The following is a 17757-nucleotide window of genomic DNA, read 5'->3' as shown; positions in this document are numbered from 1 at the left end:
ATGTTAGCAGCAGAACTGAGAAAGGATTCAGAAAATTCTTAAGCTTGTATGTTGGGAATTTCACTAAGATTACTAAAAACTTCTCTGTGATATATAACCTATACAATATTTATTTTCCTCTAGGTAAAATAAGTGTTTGGTTCTGTGTATGCCTTTTTACCTTCATTACCTATAGTCTGCCAAAATTATTCAAAAACACTTTTTTGTTGTTAAACCACTTAATATTGAGGCATTTTTTTAAGGTTAGCTGTTTAACGCCCTCTTCATAAAGAAAGTAGAGTTTATATTCAGGCTTTGACAGGTTCCCATAGACTTAGAACATATAGACTTTACTGTCCAATTTACTTATTTGAATCATTGTTCCAAAACATCCTGTGTAGTTAGAATCTAGTATCTAATTCTGATGGACACAATCGTGAACAAAGTTATTAAAAATCATTAATAGTTTGGCATGGAACTTAACAAATATATATATTTACACATAGTTGAATATTTATACGTACTATAGCTCATATCAGAAATGGTTTATATCCTGAAGGAACAAATCAGTTCCTTACAATATTACCTAGAAAAATTCTTCAACTTTTACATCTCTAGCTCTCTAAAAGCATTTCTTTTAGTGAAATGGTCAAAGGTTTTGCTTTTTTTCTTTCCATAATCTTGCTTTCCTCATTGCATCAAAAGTGAAGTGCACCCAGAGATTCATTGATAGAAGCCTAAAATCTGCAGGGACGGAGAATAGAAGTCATTGGACACCTTTCTTTCAGGCCAAGTAAGTGCTTGTCAAGGCATAGGTCCCAGACTCAGTCATTTGATCCCCATACGTCAACCTCTGGAAAAAGGTAAATGGTACAGATTTCACATGTCACAGGGTAAATGCCTCCTGACTTATGAGAACATTCAGTTATGTATGTTCTCATAATCTTCCATAATCCAAGATTGCTTATTCAAGAAATGTGTCTTTCCAAGGGCCTTTCTGAAAGCATTCTTCATGTTCTTATTCCTGAGGCTAAAAATGAGAGGGCTGAGGAAAGGAGTGAGGACAGTGTAAGGAACTGCGATCACTGTGTCATCTCCCCCTGATGCTTCTGGCTTCAGGTACACAATAGATGCAAAACCAAAGTGGATGATGACCACTGTGAGGTGGGAGGCACAGGTAGAAAATGCCTTCTGCTTGCCCTCAGCTGACGGGATCTTGAGGACAGTGGAAAGAATGAAAATGTAAGTGAGGATAATGAGCAGAAAGGTGCCCATCAAGCCTGACACTGAGATTGCTGTTACAATGAATTCTGTGAGTTCGCTGTCTAGACAGGACAGCCTCACAATAGCCCTCATATGACAGAAGAAGTGTTCTACAAGATTGGGACTGCAGAAAGAGCCCCTGAATATCAACGCAATCTCTGTCACAGAAATAAAGAAGCCAGCAGCCCAAGCAGAGACCACAAGTTTTCCACATGCCATATTGGTCATAAGCAAAGGATATCTGAGAGGGTTGCAGATGGCCAGGAAGCGATCATATCCCATCAAAGTGAGAAGGATACAGTGCGTGCCACCAAGTCCCAAGAAGAAATACATCTGCAAGGCACAACCTATGACTGAAATGCTTCTTTTCTTGGCCAGGAGATCTGCCAGCATCCTGGGGATAATGGTCAGAGTGTAGCAGGTCTCAGAGAAAGAGAGTGCACCAAGGAAGAGGTACATGGGTGTGTGGAGATGTCTGTCCACCCAAGTAAGACTCATGATGGTCAGGTTACCTGTGAGGGTGAGAAGGTAGAGGCAAAAGAAAACCACAAAGAGTAATGTCTGTGCATGTGGGTAAACAGAAAAGCCAACAAGAATGAACTCTTTCAGGACTGTCTGATTGATCTTCATTGTTGAATTTTCTGAAATATGAAAGAAAGACAAATAAATACTAAACTTTCCATTATTTTTTGAAATGGTTTAAATAGATAAATAGTGAAATTTTCAATTTTTTAAAAAATCATTTTTTTTGTTTATGTTTGTTCATGCTGGGTCTTCATTGTCGCACATGGGATTTTTTTAGTTGCAGCGAGCAGCGACTACTCTCTAGTTGCACGCACGGACTTCTCATTGTGGTGCCTTGTCTTGTTGTGGCATGCAGGATCTAGGGCATATGTTCAGTAGTTGTGGCACATGGGTTTATTTTCCCTGTGGTATGTGGAATCTTCCTGGACGAAGGATCAAACCATGTCTCCTGCGTTGGCAGGTGGACTCCCAACCACTGGACCACCAGAGAAGTCCAAGTTTACAATTTCTGATAGATCATTTAGTTTGGCAATTCACCATGTGTATGTAGGTGATGTTTTTTCCAATGTACTATTTGTTTCTGTAAACAAATGCTCATTACTTTTTATGGCTCTTTCTTGCCCTCATTAATGATTTTAATGGCCCATAATACTAACAGGACAGAAAATATTCTAATTCATGTCCAGATGAAGGAAATTCAGATGAATTTGGTGACTCAGCTTTGGATTTGACTCTAAATCCTGAAAAAAACTATCAAGTAGTTAATAGACAGAGTCACTGTCTGACTCAGAAACTTCCTCTGTATAATGTTGTCTAACTATCTAAGGGGTGAAGGTTGATTGTTAACTTCCTAGCTATTTTGGGACTATATTTGGACAATGACTTACAACTATAAGAAAATCCCATTGTCATTATCCCTTCTTGGAGAAATTGGTTAGGACCTAAATATTAAAGAAAAGTGAAGACCATGTCCTTCTATTTATCTCTAAGTCATTGTTAAGAATTCCTTCTACCTATAGAGCCATTTATAAGCTGAGATTCTTAAATTCTCATGACTCTTTACAATAACTCTACAACAAAGGCAGTTTTATGGTTTGTAAACTAAGATTACATAGGTTCCCCAAAGGAAAAATATATTGGCATAATAAGAAGTTGTTTTAATAGCTCCATGGTGTAAACCCAAGCTATTTCTAACTCACTACTTGCAGAACAGCCTGGCTTCACACAGTAGGCCATATTCCTTCCAAGACAGCCCCCCCATCAAATTTGTTTTCACAGAAACAGTTAAATTCAGAAGAATTTTGATAATGCAAAGAATCAGTGATTCAAATTCAAAGTAGCCCCTTCCTTATCCAGTCTTTACTCAACTGTGTTGTAAATGACTACTTGGAGAATCATCCTCAGTAGAATAGGAATATTAGAATCTCCTTCTACTTTTGGCATATTCTGGCTGTTTGTGTTTGTGAAGGGGATGAGGGTACTCTACCTCACCCTCAGTTCTCTCTGAAGTTGTTGCTAAATCAAACTGTCTCAAATTTAGTTTGGAATATGGATCCACTGACAAAATAATACACTACTAATTTAAAGTCAAAGAGAAATAGTAAATTTGAAGAAAATGTAGTGAATTGATCATGAAGAAAACAGTCAAACCATATAAGAATAGTTTCCTACCTCGTGTATTTTATCAGGGCTCCAAAGCCAACTCAGTATCAGTTATATTCTTCTATGATAGTCTTGAAATTGTTGGGAAAATGCTTTGTTCATAACTCAAAAAAGGTAAAGATCAACTTACTATGAACATCATTGGTCAAAGACTCCAGATTTTTTACTTTATCATTGCTAGTTTAGTGACACTGGGAAAGTTCCTGTACATTCCAGTTTCAAATTTTCCTACCTGGCAAGTAAGGAAAGAGGTCCTGACTATGCCCCTTAGCTTTCTATGGTTCCAGAGTTTCTGACACGAGGTGTGAAGTTAGGCCACATGTGCTGTGATCAGTTCCCAACACTCACTGAATTACAATGGCTTAGAGCCTTTCCTTCTAACACTTTAAAGATGATATCTGCTAATCACCTGTTTGAAGTTCCTCAGCTCTAGAGGTTTGTTTCTGGTTAAGAGACCCTCAGGGATTTCTCTCTTCTTCATCAGAGAGAGGAAAAGAACTTTCTCACTCAACTTTGTAATTTGCTCTCATTAGTTACAGGGGTTTGTATAATATGTGACTTGGCTTCTGGGAGTCTCTGGGGATTTAAAACTTTCAGAGTCTATATTCTGCTCATAACCAAGGCTTCCTGCTACTCCGTTAGTTTTGTTTTGCTGAAGAGTGGAATAAACTGTATCCCTAATACTCATTCAATTTGCTCTTCCCCTCACCATAAACACACTTTGTCCCTCTAGTCACAGAGTCCACTCCTGGTATGAACAAAAAATATTGTCTGCCTTTTTTAGTAAATAAGGAATGTTTCTTGCCTTCAAATCATCAAGTAATGAACCACTGAATCTCACCCCACAAATGGTGCACCCGGAGGGGAATTCAAAATGAAGAAATTTAGGATACTGGCCCTTGATAGTTAAGATGAAGACCAAAGGAATAATTTCATTGATCTCAGGCTCTTACATCTTCCCATTTACAGAAAAACATTAAAAATGATTTCAGATGTTTGGGATTTCTTTGTGATTAGCAGTAATCTTTTGATTTTTCACCTACATTTTTTTCCAGCAAAACTCCTACATATACTGGCTCCTCTCTTACCTCTTCAGAACAATATCTAAAAACTATCTGAAAAGCTGTAAACCTGGCTATTTTCCTCAGAAAGTTCACCAAATAAAGCATATTCTCAGCTTTTGGCTTGTGTATTTTTTTAGTCAACCCTGAGCATTTAAGAAAAGCTCACTGTATTTAAAGTGGGAAAAATCAGAAAAGTATGAGTAATAGTTTCTTCTTACAAGGGTTAATATTTTGATGGAGGAGAGAAGATAGTACAGATGAAAAGGGGATTGCACTGTAGTGAGCTGAAGACCCAAACGTTGAATAGACAAGATAGAGGAACTGGATCAAAGGTCAGAGAAGATGCCATGGAGAAGAAGTATTCTCTCTACAAAAAAATAATAGGATTACAAGCAACTGTACCTTAAAAAATTAGACGATATTATAAGGAGTAGGAAAACTGCAGTTCTGTTTTGATTTTTATCCTAAAGTTGTGAGGAGATGCTAAGTCTTAGAAAACATAGAAGGTTGTTTATTGATTTTGTTTATTGATTTTCATGAGAAAATCAATAACAAGATCAGTCTTGACATATTAAGCTCAAAGAAGAGGCAGATATATGCAACAGAAATTTAGAAGTGTTGGCCTGAGTCTTATGTCTGTCTTCAGATGATGAACCTTGTAGTCATAAAAACTGATAAATATAATGAGTGCAGATTTGATAGATTTTACCTGAGAAACATAATCTACCAAAATAGTGGAATATGAACAAGAAAAGCTTGAGAAATAGCCATTGGTGGACCAAAGAAAGAAAAGACCAAATGCTGGCCAAGAAAAGAATCACAAGACTACAGTGTTCTTGAGGGAGAATGACTAGATGGTTTCAGAAAGGGGAGGGAGATGAGAAATTAAACAGAAAGAGATACTTCTGTACTTCTCCCCGGGGATGGAGAAAACTATGTCTAATTATCTTTTACTGAGAATTTATAATATACTGGACACATTATGAAAAATTTTATAAATATATCATTTAATTATCTTAACAATACAACGTAGCTACAACCTTACTACTAAGACCCCAAAATTAAAGTGTCTGAAATGAAACAGTATACTGCTCTCTCATAAAAGTGCAATGACAAGCAGTTCATGATTAGCGGGGCTAGCAAGACAGTTAAACTTCACAAGGTTATACAAGTCACAGGTGGGAGAATTGGTTCTGCCATCTTCAAGTTAAGGTTATCATTGCTGAGTCCAAGGCTGATTTTTAAAAGATTTCAGTTATTGTAATTTTCAAGTCCAGCATTTCATTTAGTTCTTTTTAAAAATTTATTTTCTTTATTCATATTCTGTATTTATCATTTCATGATGGCTTCCTTTATTTCTTTAATCATTAATTTTAGGTATCTGAAAATATTTTTAATGGCTACTTTGAACTTTTGTCTTTTGTATTAAAATATAGTTGATTTAAACCTGGTATAAAGTTATTCAGATATATATATATATATTTTTTTCTTTTTCATATAGTTTTCAACCATGGGTTATTGCAAGATATTGAATATTGTTCCCAGTGCTATACTGTAGGAACTTGTTTTTTATCATTTTATATATAGTAGTTTATATCTACTAATCCCAAACTCCTAATTTATCCCTCCCCCATTCCTCTTGGTAACCATAATTTTGTTAGTTTGTTTTCTTATTGTCTCTGTGAACCTGTTTTTGTTTTGTAAATAAGATCATTTGAATTATATTTTAGATTCCACATTTAAGTGATATCATATGATGCTTGTCTTATTCAGTCTGATTTACTTCACTTAATATCATAATCTCTAGGTCCATCCATATTGCTGCAAATGACATTGTTTCATTTTTTTTTTTTTGTGGCTGAGGATTCTCCTCCACTTCTTTATGCATTTAACTGTCAGTGAGCATTTAGGTTGTTTCCATGTCCTGGTTTTGTAAATACTGCTGCAAAGAACATTGGAGTGTGTATATATATCTTTTCAAATTAGAGTTTTTCTCTTGATATATGCCCAGGAATGGGATTGCTGGTTTATATGGTAACTCTGTTTTTAGTTTTTTAAATAAAGTTTTTGTCTTTTAAACACAGAATCTAGTCACACTCACAAGGTAGCTTCTGTTGCCTAATATTTTTTTCTGGTAGTTGGTAATATCTCCATGTTTCTGGTAATGGACAGGGAAGCCTGGCCTGCTGCTGTCCATGGGGTCGCAAAGTGTCGGACACGGCTGACCGACTGAACTGAACTGAACCATGTTTTTTTGCGTGTTTTTTCCAATGAGTCAACTCTTTGCATGAGGTGGCCAAAGTATTGGAGTTTCAGCTTTAGCATCAGTCCTTCCAATGAACACCCAGGACTGATCTCCTTTAGGATGGACTGGTTGGATCTCCTTGCAGTCCAAGGGACTCTCAAGAGTCTTCTCCAACACCACAGTTCAAAAGGATCAGTTCTTCGGCACTCGGCTTTCTTCACAGTCCAACTCTCACTAATTGTCTTTTTCTTCACAAGAAGAATGTGCATTTCTTGAGAGAACAAATTGTATTTGTTCCTTGAAGTTTTCATTACACATAGAGGGGAAAATGAACATCTTTCCCATTTTGGAAGAAAACAGAAGCCACTGACCTCCTACTTTATTCCTTCATTGGTTCCATACTATATTTCTCATTGACAGGAATAAAAATCTAGCTTCTTCCCATTAAAATTTTTATTAGTAAAATAATTTAGAAAAAATTGAAATTAAAGGACTCAAACTTTTCAATGTGAAATATAATTAAAATTCAATTTCTTGACAATTAAATGTTTCACTTTTGTGTTTGTTTTAGCATGTATCTTATGTTGTATCTTATAGAATTTTCCAACTTTATGTAAATCCTCATATTTATATTCATGAAATCATTCACAGTATTCACTCATCTTTAATGTCTCTGTGACCTGAGAAACAACTCTATTCCATTCCCATAGTTGTTTATTTGTGTCATCTGTCTTTATTCCCTAGTCAATCTCATCAAAGAATAACATAATTTACCAATATTTTCAATACTCCAACCTCTGACTTTTTTGAACCAATGGTGGCTTCCCTGATGGCTCAGCAGTAAAGAATCTGCCTACAGTTCAGGAGACATGGGTTTGATCCCTGGGTCACGAAGATACCCTAGAAAAGGAAATGGCAACCCACTTCAGTAGTCTTGCCTGGGAAATCCCATGGAGAGAGGCATCTAGTGGGCTACAGTTCATGGGGTTACAAAAGTTGGACATGGGTTAATGATTAGAAAGCAACAATCACATACTAATATATATTTAATCTTTGCCCTTATATTTATTTTTTCTTCACAATCTTTCTGTGTTTAGCTATTCCTTTACTAAATTATTGAGACAAATGTTTATCTTACAAATTTGCTTTCTATATACCTTTCTTTTTTTTTTTTTCCTTTAAAATTTTTATTTTATTTTTAAACTTTACATAATTGTATTAGTTTTGCCAAATATCAAAATGGATCCACCACAGGCATACATGTGTTCCCCATCCTGAACCCTCCTCCCTCCTCCCTCCCCATACCATCCCTCTGGGTCGTCCCAGTGCACCAGCCCCAAGCATCCAGCATCGTGCATCGAACCTGGACTGGCAACTCGTTTCTTACATGATATTCTACATGTTTCAATGTCACTCTCCCAAATCTTCCCACCCTCTCCCTCTCCCACAGAGTCCATAAGACGGTTCTACACATCAGTGTCTCTTTTGCTATCTCGTACACCAGGTTATTGTTACCATCTTTCTAAATTCCATATATATGCGTTAGTATACTGTATTTATGTTTTTTCTTCTGGCTTACTTCACTCTGTATAATAGGCTCCAGTTTCATCCACCGTTCTAATGAGGTGGATGAAACTGGAGCCTATTATACCTTTCTAATATGTATTTTGAGCACTACATATTTCATCCAAATACTGAAAAGATGTATCCTAAAGCTTTGTTCTGTAGTATTTTTAATTCTTACAATTCATACCTTCTTTTCTAATAGCCACAGGATTTCTTATTTTGATTCATTGTTTATTTAGAAGTGTGTTTCTTGACTTCTAACCATATAGGTATTTCTAGATTCTATTTACTCAAATTGGCTTTTTCTAGTTTAACAATCTATGCTAAGTAGCACCTAGCAATCCCTGCCATGGTCACCATGTCAGATGTATGCAGGTTAACTGGCCCAAATTCAAGTCAGGAACTTGAGTCTACACTTAACATTTTATCTTCTATACTCACTGTGAGTGAGCAGATTGTTAGTATTTATGTCCGAGATGTATAACTTCTCTGGATTGACTAAGCAGTGCTCAGAGGTGGAACACTTTCATCACTGAAGCAGTGATCACAGATGAAGGAGGGGTAAATATTCTGCCTGCATATGTGTTACAAAAATGGTCTCAGGGAAGAAAGGAGAATCATGGCAAGAATTAACCTAATCAGTGCAAGTACATAATCATTTTTATCCATTATGTTACCTATATTTACATGATCCCCATAAATAATCTGGGTTGGAAATTACTCCAGACTTTGTATACATTTTATATATACAATCCACAAGTACAGTGGTTATAACCTTCATGAGAGGACATGAATTTGGTTAGTAGCAGAACTGAAAAAGGATTCAGCAATGGCCCCAGGCTTGTATGCTGGAATTTTCCATAAGATCCCTTGCTAATTTTCTGTGATATACAACCTCCACAGTATTTCTTACTTTCTTTTAGGTAATATAAAGATTTGATGCTGTGTTATCTAGTTTCCTTTATTACATATAAGATGTCTGTAAAAATTATTCCAAAACACTTTTTAATGTCACACTCATCAATACCATGAGAGTTTTTCAAACATTTGCTGTTTAGTGCCTTCATCTTAAAGAAAATGGAGGTTATTTCCAGCTGTCAACATAGATTCCCCCAGTTATGAAACAAGTAGGCACTTCTGCCCTGTTGACTTATTTGAATCAACATTCCAACACATCCTGTAAATTCAGAAGCTAGCATCTGAAAATCATTAAGGAACACCATGATAAACAGTGTTATTAAAAATTTTTAATAATCAGTATGATATGGTACTTAACAAATATAGATGTCAATTCAGATATGCACAGATAAAGAGATTATGATTACTATATAGTGAACCTCCTGTTAAAGTGGTTTATCTCCTGGGAGACACAATTCAGTGCCTCACAGCATTGCCTATATACATTATTCAAAATTCACATTTCTAGATATCTTTAAACATTTCTGAATATAGTGGTCACTCGTGGTATTTTTTCCTTCCACAATCGTTTTTATTCCACTTCATCAAAGGTGCAATAAACCCAGAGGTTGATTGGTAGAAGCCTAGTACCTTCAGAGACTGATATCAAAGCAGAATTAAAGAACTGATAGTACTAGTAAAAGTAGAGTTGAGTATAGTAGATGTAGAAGATGCAGAATGAAAAGAGATAGACAACTTCCTTAACAAGATAAGTCAATTCTTGGGTCCTAGACTCAGTCACTTGATCTCGATATGCCAACCCCTGGAAAAAGGCAAATGGTACAGGTTTCTCAGATATCATAGGGTAAATCCCTTACTGACATCTAGGAATATTCAATCATGCAGCAATAAATCAAGATTATTTATTCAAGGAATTTGTTTTTCCGAGTACCTTTCTGAAAGCATTCTTCATGTCCTTATTCCTGAGGGTGAAAATAAGAGGGCTGAGGAAAGGAGTAATGACAGTGTAGGGGATTGCTATCAGTGTGTCATCTCCCCCTGATGCTTCTGGCTTCAGATACACAATAGATGCAAAACCAAAGTGGATGATGACCACTGTGAGGTGGGAGGCACAGGTAGAAAATGCTTTCTGCTTGCCCTCAGCTGAAGGGATCCTAAGAACAGTAGAGAGAATGAACACATAAGTGAGTATGATAAGCAGGAAGGTGCCTATCAAGCCTGACACTGAGATTGCTGTTACAATGAATTCTGTGAATTTGCTGTCTAGACAGGACAGCCTCACAACAGCCCTCATATGACAGAAGAAGTGTTTGACAAGGTTGGGATGACAGAAAGAGCCCCTGAATATCATTCCAGTCTCTGTCACAGAGATAAAGAAGCCTGCAACCCAAGCAGAGACCACAAGTTTTCCACACGCCATATTGGTCATAAGCAAAGGATATCTGAGAGGGTTGCAGATGGCCAGGAAGCGATCATATCCCATCAAAGTGAGAATGAAACAATTAGTGCCACCAAGTCCCAAGAAGGAACTCATTTGCAAGCCACAACCTATGACTGAAATGCTTCTGTACTTGACGAGAAGATCTGCCAACATCTTGGGGATAATGGTCAGAGTGTAGCAGGTCTCAGAGAAAGAGAGTGCACTAAGGAAGAGGTACATGGGTGTGTGGAGACGTCTGTCCACCCAAGTTAGACCCATGATGGCCAGATTACCTGTGAGGGTGGGAAGGTAGAGGCAGAAGAAAACCACAAAGAGGAATGTCTGTGCATGTGGGTAAACAGAAAAGCCAACAAGAATGAACTCTTCCAGGACTGTTTGGTTGATCTTCATTGTTTGGACATCTGAAATCTAAAAGAAACAACAAACAAATGTTATATTTTCCAGTATTAGTTGACATTTTTTTCTATGAATGAGACAAATGTTTGATGTTAAAATTACAAACTGATTCTTTTTTTTAAATGGACATATAATTAATTTACAATGTTAGTTTTAAGTGTACAGCAAAGTGATTCAGTTTTATATATATGTATATTGATATAAACACATCTTATTCAGATTCTTTTCCATCATAGGTTATTATAAGACATTGAGTATAATTCCCTGTGCTATAGAGTAGGTTGCTGTTCTCTACAATTTTACATATAATCATGAAAGTGAAAGTCACTCAGTTGTGTCCGACTCTTTGCAACCCCATGGATTATATAGTCCATGGAATTCTCCAGGCCAATGGGTAGCCTTTCCCTTCTCCAGGGGATCTTCCCAAGCCAGGGATTGAACCCAGGTCTCCCGCATTGCAGGCAAATTCTTTACCAGCTGAGCCAGAAAGGAAGCCCATGAGTGTAAGTTAATCCCAGACTCAATTTATCTCTCTTCCCCACCCCTGCTATCCCTTTTGGTAATCATAAGCTTGTTTTCTAAGTTTGTGAGTTTATTTTTTTTGTAAATAAGTTAATTTGTATCACTTTCTAGAGTCCACATATAAGTTGTATTATGTTTGTCATTTCTGACTGACTTACTTCACTTACTATGATCATCTCTGTCCATCCATGATGATGCAAATGGTATTATTTCACTTTTTTTATGGCTTAGTAATTCCATTGCATATAATTATGTGCTGTGTTCTGCTAAGCCACCTCACGCATATCTGACTCTTTTATCCTTTACTCTGTTGATGGAAATTTAAGCTGCTTCTATGTCTTGGCTAATGTAATCAGTGCATGAATCTTTTCAAATTAACTTTTTCTCTGGATATATGCCCAGGGGAGGGCTTGCACGATCATATAGTAACTCTAATATTAGTTTCTTTAAAGAACCTCTATACTGTTTTCTGTAGTGGCTGCACTAATTTATTGGTTATTTATTGGTTTATTTAGTTTAGCAAAATAACTGTGTGTATAGACATAGGGTATTTTCATAATTTTCATTAACTTTTTTCTTTTTTTTTTTTCATTAACTTTTTTCTTCTCTGTTGAGTAACCAATTTCAATTACTTATTATGGCTTTTTCTGGCTTAGTTTTAAAAGGATTTTCTTATCTGATAACTTAAAAAGGACAGAAACTTCTATGATTCATGTCCAGATAAAGGAAATTCATGTGCAAAGGTGACTCAGAGTTGGATCAGATTCTGAACCCTGAAATCACTGCTCAATAGTTAATAGAATCAGAGTCTAACACAATAAATTACACATATGATATTGTATATAAATATCTAATGAGTGAAGGTTGATATTTGACTTCCTAGGAATTTGTGGACTACATTTGGTTGATGGCTTATGATTGTAAGAGAAGTTCAAAGCTATTAGCAATTCTTGGAGAAGCGAGTTAGGCCTTTAAATGTTAAAAGTAAAGAACATGCTCCCTTCCTTCTACTCTGAAGAGAGGGAGGGAAGATAGAATACAAAAACCCTTACAATATTTTTGATTAATTAGAATATATGTATAATTGTCAGGTAACAATTGACATTTTACCCATGTCTTCAATGCCAAGCTCAGTATATGAACAAGGTTAATGTTAATGAGTTTATGTGTTCTTTGATAATTCTGCTGCTGCTGCTGCTAAGTCGCTTCAGTCGTGTCTGACTCTGTGCGACCCCATAGACGGCAGCCCACCAGGTTTCCCCGTCCCTGGGATTCTCCTGGCAAGAACACTGGAGTGGGTTGCCATTTCCTTCTCCAATGCATGAAAATGAAAAGTGAAAGTGAAGTCGCTCAGTCGTGTCTGACTCCTAGCGACCCATGGACTGCAGCCTACCAGGCTCCTCTGTCCATGGGATTTTCCAGGCAAGAGTACTGGAGTGGTGTGCCATTGCCTTCTCCTTGATAATTCTACATCTTATTTTATCTAATCCTCCTTGAACTTCCGTAACATATTTTTCTGTATATTTAATACGTCTCCTCATTTTTGTTTGTATTGACCTGTGATTTTCCCTTAACTACACATCAACATAATTAGTATAGCACACATTTTGTGAATCCTTTCATATGTTCATTAAATTTATTCTTCAGAGCACAAAATAAATAAAATAGGACAACTATGAAATGTATAGACGAGGTGTGATTATTTTATTCATTTTTAGAAATAAGATAATTGCATCTCTGATGCATCGTATTTGTAACAGGAATCAAACTGTTTTGACTTAAATGGTACATTCTTTCTATTTCTCAATATTTCCTCCTTGAGGAAACAGACTATGAGTGATATATATCTGTATTTCTAGAATAATAGAGAGCATTTTAAGAAGAAAATAATTTACAGTAATTGTTGAATAAGTAAGTTTTTTAAAGTTTTTAATATAAGAAATTTCTATTTCACTTTGTTATTAGCAATATACAGTGTGTGATCTTGGTCATTTAGATGAATAGACTTTTCATTATTCATTAGATTTGGTTCAGGCTAAGATTAAGCATTCTCACAGGAGACTTCTCATAGTTTTGATTTGCTTTTCTCTAATAATTAGTGATATAGAACATCTTTTCATGTGATTTTTGGCCATCTGTGTCTCATTTGGAGAAATGTCTATTTAAGCCTTCCACCCATTTTTTGATTGGATTTCTTGCTTTTTGATATAGAGCTGTATGAACTATCTGTATATTTTGGAGGTTAATCCCTTGTCAGTTGCTTTGTTTGCAAATAGTTTCTCCCATTTTGTGGGTTGTATTTTCATTTTGTCTATGGGTTCTGGAGCTGCCTTTGTTTGAGTTTAACTAGGTCCTATTTGCTTATTTTGTTTTGTTTTCATTAATCTAGAAAGTAGATCCAAAAAGATAGCATCTCACACTGATCCAAAAAGATCACCTCACATCATCAAAAAGTCGACAAATAGTAAATGCTGGAGAGCTTGTCTCCACAAGGGAACCCTTCTACACTGCTGGTGGGAATGTAAATTTTTACAATTACTGTGGAAAACAGTATAAATATTCTTTAAAACAAACAAACAAAAAGCTAAAAATAGAACTTCCATATGATCCAGCAGTCTCAGTCTTTGGCATATATCCAGAGAAAACCCTAATCTGAAAAGATACATGCACCACGATGTTCATTAAAGCAATATTCACAATAGCCAAGACATTGAAGCAAATTAAATGTCTTTCAACAGAGAAATGGGTAAAGAAGATGTAGAGCACACACATACATATGTTTATGTATATATATGTGGAATATTACTCAATATTATTGAATATTATTAAATCTCAAAAAAGATTGAAATAATGTCATTTGTAACAAATGGATGGACCTGGAGATTATCAGAATGAGTGATGTCATACCAAAAAAATACAAATATCATATGATATCACTTATATGTGGAATCTTAAAGAAATGATTCAAATGAACTTATTTACAAAATTAAACAGACTCACAGACTTTGAAAACAAACTTATGGTTAGCAAACAGGAAGCATGAAGGGGGAGGGATAAATTAGAAATTTTAGATTAACATATACTGACTATATAAAATAGATCATCAACAAGAGCCTACTAAATTGCACAGGAAATTCTACTCAGTATTCTATAATAACCATATGGGAAAAGAATCTGAAAAGGAATGAATTATATATAACAAATCACTTAGCTATACACCTGAAACTAACACAACATTGTAAACCAACTATACTCCATATAAAATAAAAATTATGTTTTTTGCTTTTGTTTTAAACATTTTCATGGGAGAATCTCTCTGGTCACTAAGCGTGAGAAAAGGCAGTAGCACAATCATCTAAATTACAAATGTTTCCATGAATAATTCACAACCTATGGACTCTACCGCATAGGTCCCTTGGACTCTTTTGTCCTTTTAGATCTGACAAGAATTTTATTATTTCATAGTCACACAGGAGTCACATGACCTAATCTTTTCTGTGAAGTCTTTTCCCATTCCTGTTTTCTTCTCTCATTGTATCCATACCTTCTTATCTGTGAGTAACTCTCTTCTGAAGAGAAGACTGGAGTATTTCTCTGACTTCTTTCCTAAGCATATATTAAGTTGAATAATATTGAATTCATCCTTGGGCTACATCAATACAGCCTTTTAGGTAAGCCTCCTAGTATTCAAACACAACATGAGTCTCCTTGGTGTACAAATCTTCACTTGCAAATAATTTTCCCTATAAATAGCTTTCTGAAGCATTCTGGACTGTTTCAAAAGAACTTATCTCTCTGTCAGAAAATGCCGCTTTCCTCTGTTTCTCCCTAAGCCATTGTGAAAACTTCCATCAGTACAGCAATCTACATACAAAGGTTCTTAAATTCTCATGACTATTCACAGTAAATATGTAATAATGCAATTATTCAGATTATTTAATCACTGAAGGATTAACTAAGTACCACCAAGTGGGAAAATACATACACACATACATGTAATATATATATATAATTTGTGTATATATTTACATTTATTACATGTAATCATAAAAATAATTTTGTTTTTCAGTCACTCAGTCATGTCCTATTCTTTGCAACCCCATGGACTGCAGCACATCAAGCTTCCCTGTCCTTCACTATCTCCCAGAGTTTGCTCAAACTCATGTCCATTAAGACGGTGATGCTACCTAACCATCTAATCCTCTGCTGCCCTCTTCTGCTTTTACCTTCAATCTTTCCCATCATCAGTCTTTTCCAGTATGTACTTATAATATTGCATACACCTCATCCTACCCTCAGCTATCTCTGAAGTTTTCATTACATCAATTATTTTCTAATTTAATTTGGGATATGGATCTACTGACAAGAGAAATACGTGCTCTTTCCAAAGTTAAGAGAAATAATTTAGAGAAAATGTAGTGACAATTAATTATGATGAAAAGAGAGTCAAACCATCTAGAATAGTTTCCTACCTTGTTTATTTTATCAAACTTCCAAAGCCAATTCAGAGATACAGTTACATTCTTCTAAGATAGTCTCCACATTGATATAAACATGCTGTGTTCTTCACTCAAAAAGAAGCAAAGACCAACTTATTGTGAAAATCACTGGTCAAAGACTGGATTCTTGACTTTATCACTGATACTTTAGTGACCTCAGGAAAGTCCCTGTACCTTCTGAGTCTGAGTCTCCCCACCTAGGAGGTGAAAAAGGAGGTCCTGGTTTTGTGCACTTCAGCTCTCTATGATTCTGGAGTTTTTTGACAAGAGTTTTGAGGCTAGGCCATGATGCTATGATCAGTTTCCAACACTCACTAAATTGCAATAATTTAAAGCATTTCTTTCTACCCCTTTGGAAATATTGTCTGATAATTATGAGGGCTTGAGGTTCCCCAGCTCTAGAGGTTTAATTCTGGTTAGGAGACCATGAGGGATTTTCTCTTCTTTCATCAGAGAGAGAGAAAAGTTTCTCTCTCAACTTTGTAATTTGCTCTCATTAGTTATGGGATTTGTATAACATGTGACTTAAGCTCTTCTAGGAATCTTTGGGGATTTAAAGTTTGCAGAGTTCATATTTTGTCCATAACCAAAGGTTCCTGCAACTTTATAAGTTTCGTTTTGGCAGGATGGAAGTAAACTGCATCCTTAATGCTCATTCAGTTCACTTTTTCACTCACCATAATATTTTCCTTCTTTTTTGTTATGTAAACTTTTAATTTTGTATTTGGGTACATCCAGTTTACAATGTTGTGATAGTTTTGAGTGGACAGCGAGGGGATTCAGTCATACATTCTCCCCCAAACCCCACTCCCATTCAGTCTGTCACATAATATTGATCAGCATTCCATGTGCTATACAGTAGGTACTTCTTGGCTAACCATTTTAAATATAACAGAGTGTACATGTCCATCCCAAATCAATTCAGTCCAGTTGCTCAGTTGTGTCTGACTCTTTGTGAGCCCAGGGACTTCAGCATGCCAGGCTTCCCTGTCCTTCATCAACTCTCAGTCCTTGCTCAAACTCATGTCCATCAAGTCGTAATACCATTCAACCATCTCATCCTCTGTCGTCCCCTTCTCCTATTGCCCTTAATCCTCCCAGCATCAGGGTCTTTTCTAATGAGTCAGTTCTTCACATCAGGTGGCCAAAGTATTGAAGGAAGCTTCAGCATCAGTACTTCCAATGAATATTCAGGGTTGCTTTTCTTTAGGATTAACTGATTTGATCTCCTTGATGTCCAAGGGACTCAAGAGTCTTCTCCAACACCATAGCTCAAAAATATCAGTTCTTCAGTGCTCAGCTTTCTTTATAGTCCAACTTTCACACATGACTACTGGAAAAACCATAGCTTTGACTAGACAGAACTTTGTTTTTTTAATTTAAATTTATTTATTTTAATTGGAGGCTAATTACTTTACAATATTGTATTGGTTTTGCCATTATGTAGATGGAACTTTTTTGGCAAAATAATGTCTCTGCTTTTTCTTATGCTATGTCAGTCATAGCTTTTCTTCCAAGGAGCAAGTGTCTTTTAATTTCATGGCTGCAGTCACAATTGCAGTGATTTTGGAGCCCAAGAAAACAAAGTCTGTCACTGTTTCCTTTGTTTTCCCATCTGTTTGCCATGAAGTGATGGGACCAGATTCCATGATCTTCGTTTTTTGAAAGCTGAGTTTT

General features: G+C 35.9%; 2 protein-coding genes across 2 annotated transcripts; both read right to left on the bottom strand.

Moving 5' to 3' along the window:
• Positions 1-900: 900 nt before the first annotated feature.
• On the bottom strand, positions 901-1908 carry LOC113882744 (olfactory receptor 10X1-like). Its single transcript, XM_027525840.1, has one exon. It carries the CDS (start codon positions 1870-1872, stop codon positions 901-903), a length of 972 nt encoding a protein of 323 aa, XP_027381641.1. The 5' UTR covers positions 1873-1908.
• Positions 1909-10120: 8212 nt separating this feature from the next.
• Positions 10121-11080, bottom strand: LOC113890412 (olfactory receptor 10X1-like). Its single transcript, XM_027538300.1, has one exon. The coding sequence runs from the start codon at positions 11051-11053 to the stop codon at positions 10121-10123; it is 933 nt and encodes a 310-aa protein (XP_027394101.1). The 5' UTR covers positions 11054-11080.
• Positions 11081-17757: the final 6677 nt, after the last annotated feature.

This window comes from Bos indicus x Bos taurus, chromosome 3 (genome assembly GCF_003369695.1).
Source record: "Bos indicus x Bos taurus breed Angus x Brahman F1 hybrid chromosome 3, Bos_hybrid_MaternalHap_v2.0, whole genome shotgun sequence".
In the NCBI taxonomy this organism is placed as follows: domain Eukaryota; kingdom Metazoa; phylum Chordata; class Mammalia; order Artiodactyla; family Bovidae; genus Bos; species Bos indicus x Bos taurus.
Note: the sequence above shows the minus strand (reverse complement) of the source record. Positions and strands in the feature narration are given on the sequence as shown.

Coding starts and splice junctions, on each gene's coding strand:
- LOC113882744 (XM_027525840.1), bottom strand. CDS start 1,872: ATGAAGATCAATCAGACAGTCCTGAAAGAGTTCATTCTTGTTGGCTTT.
- LOC113890412 (XM_027538300.1), bottom strand. CDS start 11,053: ATGAAGATCAACCAAACAGTCCTGGAAGAGTTCATTCTTGTTGGCTTT.